The sequence below is a fragment of the Emericellopsis cladophorae genome (assembly GCF_022114955.1).
Source record: "Emericellopsis cladophorae strain MUM 19.33 chromosome Unknown NODE_165_length_8788_cov_69_787051, whole genome shotgun sequence".
In the NCBI taxonomy this organism is placed as follows: Eukaryota; Fungi; Ascomycota; class Sordariomycetes; order Hypocreales; family Bionectriaceae; genus Emericellopsis; species Emericellopsis cladophorae.
In genome coordinates this window covers 1,404-6,864 of record NW_026251090.1, presented here as the reverse complement: position 1 = coordinate 6,864, position 5,461 = coordinate 1,404, and the positions used below count along the sequence as shown (strand labels likewise).

General features: G+C 54.7%; 2 protein-coding genes across 2 annotated transcripts; one reads left to right on the top strand and one right to left on the bottom strand.

Annotated features, from left to right (window-relative positions):
* Nucleotides 1-418: 418 nt before the first annotated feature.
* On the bottom strand, nucleotides 419-2,307 carry J7T54_005373 (uncharacterized protein; the record flags this gene model as incomplete). Its single annotated transcript, XM_051510673.1, has 3 exons — nucleotides 419-452; nucleotides 619-1,936; nucleotides 2,100-2,307. The coding sequence occupies 3 exons, from the start codon at nucleotides 2,305-2,307 to the stop codon at nucleotides 419-421; spliced, it is 1,560 nt and encodes a 519-aa protein (XP_051358450.1).
* A 692-nt stretch (nucleotides 2,308-2,999) lies between these two features.
* On the top strand, nucleotides 3,000-4,353 carry J7T54_005372 (uncharacterized protein; the record flags this gene model as incomplete). Its single annotated transcript, XM_051510672.1, has 4 exons — nucleotides 3,000-3,038; nucleotides 3,093-3,896; nucleotides 3,949-4,150; nucleotides 4,253-4,353. 4 exons carry the CDS (start codon nucleotides 3,000-3,002, stop codon nucleotides 4,351-4,353), a joined length of 1,146 nt encoding a protein of 381 aa, XP_051358449.1.
* Between the last annotated feature and the right edge of the window lie 1,108 nt (nucleotides 4,354-5,461).

Here is a 5,461-nt window from a genome sequence, read left to right as displayed (position 1 = left end):
CTCCACTCAACAGAAAGGAGAGGCCTTGTAGATAGCACGTAAGCTCGGCTACTGGGCTGAGAACTACTCTAGATGCTCTTCTTGGCGTGAATGAGTGGAGAGGAGTGAACGACATCGCTCCCCCGTGGCTCCTACCACGTAGGAGGATCAGCTGGGTGTGAGTAGCCTTTCGCATACTTCCCGCGCTTGATGCATAGGCATTGTCGCGTGTGCTGGGCGTCATGTAGCAAAGTCACATTACAAGAACTCCTTCGGGGTTGAAACTTGCTCTCTTTCTATCTAGCAGCAGGGTTTATAAGGAGGTTGGCGACATTCTGCAGGAAGAAATCTCAGGTAGATGCACCATTGGATGGCGAAGCGTCCCTTGCATGCTAAAGCTGGACGCTAGACTGGGACGGAATGTTATATTAGCTACAATCTACGGTGCGCAGACGACAAATTCGTCATCGTGACTGAGTGGCGTCATTCTGGATGGAATTTCATGCTGGTACACGTCTTACCGGCGGCGACCGCTGCTCAACGCTCCCATGCTCCCCCATCGCGGTGTGTCTGGCCGTACCGCTTCATCTGCGCCTTCGCGTTGCATCGATTCTCAACTGCTGCACTGCTTTCTCTAACTCAGGCGTAATCTTCAAATCGTTGGCCGGCAGCGTGAATATTGTGTGTAGATCGGAGACCAGAGCGTTCTCGAAACATTGCTCGGGGCTAATGAAACCTAGATCGACGGATAGAAGCATCATTTTCTGGTTTGTCAACTCACGACCCACCTTCAGCACAGCCGTAGGGTCGCCAGCGTCAACCTGCTTGATTGTATGGAACCTCCCGTCCGAGTACGCACGGAACAGAACACGGATAGGCTCCGGTGATGGGCTTGCCTGGGCACGGCCAGGCGCGATGCTGTCCCTAGAAGAGGCGACGCTGCTGGACTCGGTGATGGGAGAAAGCCCCGCCCGTACGGACTCTACACTTTGTTTCCTGAAGTTTTGAATGCTTTGCTCGAGTGTCAAGCGCTCTATAGGCGGAGAGCACGTTCTTGTCGGCTTTGATAGACGCTCTTCGGCCGCATTGGGGAGAGGACTCCATTGTCTCGACGCTTCATGCTCTAAGCCGAAGAAGGCATTGTACTGACACCGCAGCACGAAGAAAGATGTGAGTTCCGGCCCACGCACGTCGAGCGATCCCAGGTCAGCCTGCAGGTTGCCGCGAGTGAGCAGCCTCCGGTCAAGCTGGTAGCCGTCTTTCTTTGGACGGCCGCACCTTCTGGACAGACGCTCAGCGGTATGTTTGACCACGAGGCTGGCCAGGGCGTCCTTGTGTAAGGCCGGCACCGTGTCTGTTCTGTGACAGCGCTTCGGATCGGCAATGTCGCTGGACCCTCTCTCCGTCGCATGCACAAGTCTCTCTATCTCCGTGGACCGAAAACCCAGCTGCTGCGCATACTCCGCCGCCTGTACTAGAACATCGTGCGAAGCTTCGGTGATGGGTCCTGCGAGTCTCTTGTTCGATGCTGATGTAGGGTTCGCCATGCCCTGGAGATTGCCGAGCACAAATACCCATAGTTCCTGGATGGCAATGCTAGCTGCGGAGGCCGTGTCATTGCTCTCTTGTGCGCGTTCTACTGGCCTGTAACAGGCCAGCAACGCCTGACGAATCGTCTGGCCTCGCGGCGTCACGATATGGCGCATGCTGGCGGCGCAGACTTGGAGGACGTGGATGTCCTGGGAGAAGGTCTGTAGAGATGTTATAATCGTCTCGATGCTGAGAATCTCCGCGAGTGCGGCGCTCCGCTCGTTTGGAGTGAAGGCGCGGAAGATTGTGCCCTGCTCCATCTGTTTGTTGATCAAGGCCGCATCGCTCGTGCAGAACCGCGGACAGCGCAAGTGCAGAGCCTGCACGTCGTCGGGCTCGAGTTTGGCTGTGGCCTCCTTGCTTCCGGCTATTCGTACCCAGAGGGCATGTGTATGGTCCAAATACGCCTTGGCTTCCTGCGTACAGCTTAGTCGGGGCGGACGCCACTCAGAAGGGCGGGCAAGGTACCTCATCAGCCTTGGCTGTTAAAAGCTTGTGTATGGTACTGATAAGTAGCCCCGACCGCATACCGGGTATATCAAGGAGAGGGTCGAGAGCCTCCTTCAAAAGGGTATTCTTCAGCAGACCGCGGACACAGCGCCGTGCGTGGTCGGATGACAGACTGTTTTTCTGGTTCTGCCATGCCGCAAGCGCGCGTCCCTCGTCTTCCCTGTCCTCGAGCCGCAGTCTATAGTAGACCTCGGCATTGCGTATAGCTTGATCACGTAACGCGTGCATTGGAGATGCTCCTCTTCTGCCACCATGCAACGACCGAAGCGCAGACATTCGATCGTATATAGATACTTACCATGGGGCCGTGAAACCACTTCCTGTCGAGATGTGGGGCTTTGCCTGGAAGTGGCTGGCGCAGTCCAGTTTCGACTGCAGAGCTTCCTCCTTAAGATAGGTCTTGATAGAACTTTGTGACGTGCCCTCTTTGTCGACCACCACGGAGAGGAGGGGAGAATATGATCGACAATGTCAGCCCACCGGCGTTCTACGCAATCTGTACCGGTCTGTTCTTCACATCACTCTTTGTTATTAGTTGCATCCTGCCTCTTCTGCGTCGCGGTCTTGGACTCCTGCTCTTGCAGATCCGGAAGCTCGTCTTTCATCGATTCACCATCGGTCGTCATTCTCACATAGGGCCGTGGACGGTGTGTTTCACCCTGACGCACGTGGTGTACGTCGCAAGCAACGTCGCAGGCCTCTGCGTTGGGGCCCAGTCGACAAGCTTATATATGTCGCGAGCAGGACAGCTCGCTCTCGTGAACGCGGCGCCACTTCTTCTTTCTTTGCATCTGAGCTTCTTGGCTGACCTTTTCGGCCTCCGACTGAGGACATTTTTGCTTGTCCATCGGGCCTGCGGTCTCATGACCACAGCGCATGTCGTTTTGCATAGCATTGTTGTCATAGCGCGCGGCGTCTCCATGGAAAGGAACAACTCAGTTGATGTGTATCCGGTAACGGTTAGTGACCTGGTGGAATTTGGACGGACTACGGTTGACGAGCACGCATTGTAGGCCGCCGGTCTTCTGCTCCTGTTAACATTGATCGGTCCTATCCTACGCCGGTGGTACTACGAGCTTTTCCTACGGCTGCACCAAGCACTGGCTGGCGGCGTGGCGGCGTGTACGATCATGCACCTACTGGCGATAGCATGGTCTTGGTGGCCGTTCTTGTATGCGTATGGGGGCCTCGTCAGCGCGCTCACGTTGTTTCAATTGGGACGCACTATCCTCTATAACAAGCAGCTAGGGCTACCACTGCCACGTATCGTCGTCACGAGCAGTCACGGCACCGTGAAGGCAGCGATCACGGTGTCCAGGCCGCTGGTCATCGACGCGGGCCAGTACGTCAATATCTGGGTTCCTTCGGTATCCCTATTCTCCAGCCACCCATTCACCATCACATCCTGGTCGCCATACCCAGTCCGGCGGTTCGAGCTGTTCATCCAGCGCCGGCAAGGGTTCACTAGCCGCCTCCACGACCGGGCCGAGCTACACAGAGACATGTCCGTCCAGTCGAGGATGCTGTTCAGTGGCCCTCATGGCTCAAGCCTGCGGGTCTGGGACTTTGAACATGTTCTCTTCTTCGTGCAGGATTTTGGCATTACGGCCGCTCTTCCACACCTCCAAAAGCTCGTGCATGGACGAGCGCGGGGCCAGCGCAAGACAAGGCGCGTCCACGTACTATGGCATGTCAACAATATTGGTATAAGGCGTGCTGTGACGTTGGGTGCCTCGCTGACTACTGTAGACGCACGGCAGGCTGTCACGCCGACCATCAATGATCTATTCCACACAGACGGCGCAGGAGAAAGCTACGTACGTTGACCATGTATCAGAGGAAAGCAGCTGACAGATACCTTGCGAGCAGATCTTCCACGTGTCTATTTACAACGGTATTGAAATGGAAACAGAGACCTCGAGCCACGGACGCTTCACGATCCACCCAGGGGTGCCTAACGTCTGGGAGATCCTCAGCGCGGAAGCGAATTTAAGAGAACAGCAGGTGACAGAGGGCCGGACGACCACCGACGCGGTGCAAGAAAGCTCGGCGCTAGACACATCCCGAACCGGTATGAGGAATCATGGCACGGGTAACAACGAGCGGACTCTGGTAGTTGGCGAGTCAATTCTGATCCTCGGCCCTGCATAGTGGCTTTGCTAACAGCGTTTAGTCTCGGCCAAGGGAGCGTTGCGTGACGAGGTCCGCCTCTCTCTCCGCGGATTCCTTTCGAAGGGGTTCGAGTTACAAGATCTTGATTTTCAGCCTGTTTGATACTGTGGAGAAGGGGGGGGGCCTATCACGCAGATTGATCTATTCGCACAGCTTCGTACGGCATGACTATAGACGCTTTGCCAAGTCGCGCTTCCATAAGATTGAAGCGCTTATATATATATATCATGCGCGACTTGGTTGAGCTGACTGGTGAGTGGCCTCTGTTGGAAGACGGCGAAGAGTCGCCTGAGGTGTGTTTCCGTCACCCTGAGAATTGGCACCGGTTGGCAAAAGAGGCGCGTCTTCTTGGTTTTGAGTCCGATGAAATCAAACGTCTCGCGTCCGAAAACCCAGATGAGCAGGTCGCTTTGAAAGCTTTGCATGATGCAAGGCCATCTTCATTGTACGAATACAACCAGTCGGAACTGCAAGACATTTTGAATCGCATAGTCTATGAGTTTGACAAGGCGAGCGCTCGAGTATTTGAAGACAGCCAATCGACGTTTACAACCATCGGGATCGGGGAGCCGATCACACGTCGTTGTGGACGTCAATACTCCGGGGCTTATAATCGTGACCGATGGTCGTTTGATCTGGCTCAGTTTTCTCGCCCCACGGCGAATAGCAAGGACATAACATCTCTGTTTGTCCGCAAATCCGTTTTTCATGCGTTTTGGAGACTTGACGAGGACCAGGATGGAGATGAATTCATGCTTCAACCTATAGACTCATTCTCGCCTTCCGCAAGATGTGATTCGCTCGACTCCTCGGAGGCATCTGCCGATCTTGAGATGCATGACGAGACCATGACTGGAGTCAATAACGAAAGTATACAGTCCGATGTGAGGCAGTCTTCGCGTCAGAAAGCCCAGAGAAAGCCTTCTGCAGGAAATAGGAGCCAATTACAAAAAAGGCAGCCAGCCAGGAACCAAAGAACAGGTAGAATGAGAGGCCAAAGAGCTAGTCAAAGGTCACGACGGCAACGGGCAGTCCAGAGCCTACTGAACCAACAGCAGTTGGCATTTCAGCCACAAACAAGACCTGAACAATCGCCCATGGTCCAAAAGCAACTACAACGAAGAGGCACAGACACACCTCAACAACTTAGTGAGGGAAGTGTCAGGTTCTCCCCATCGGTACTGGATATGATTGTCCCGTTTGGCCAGGA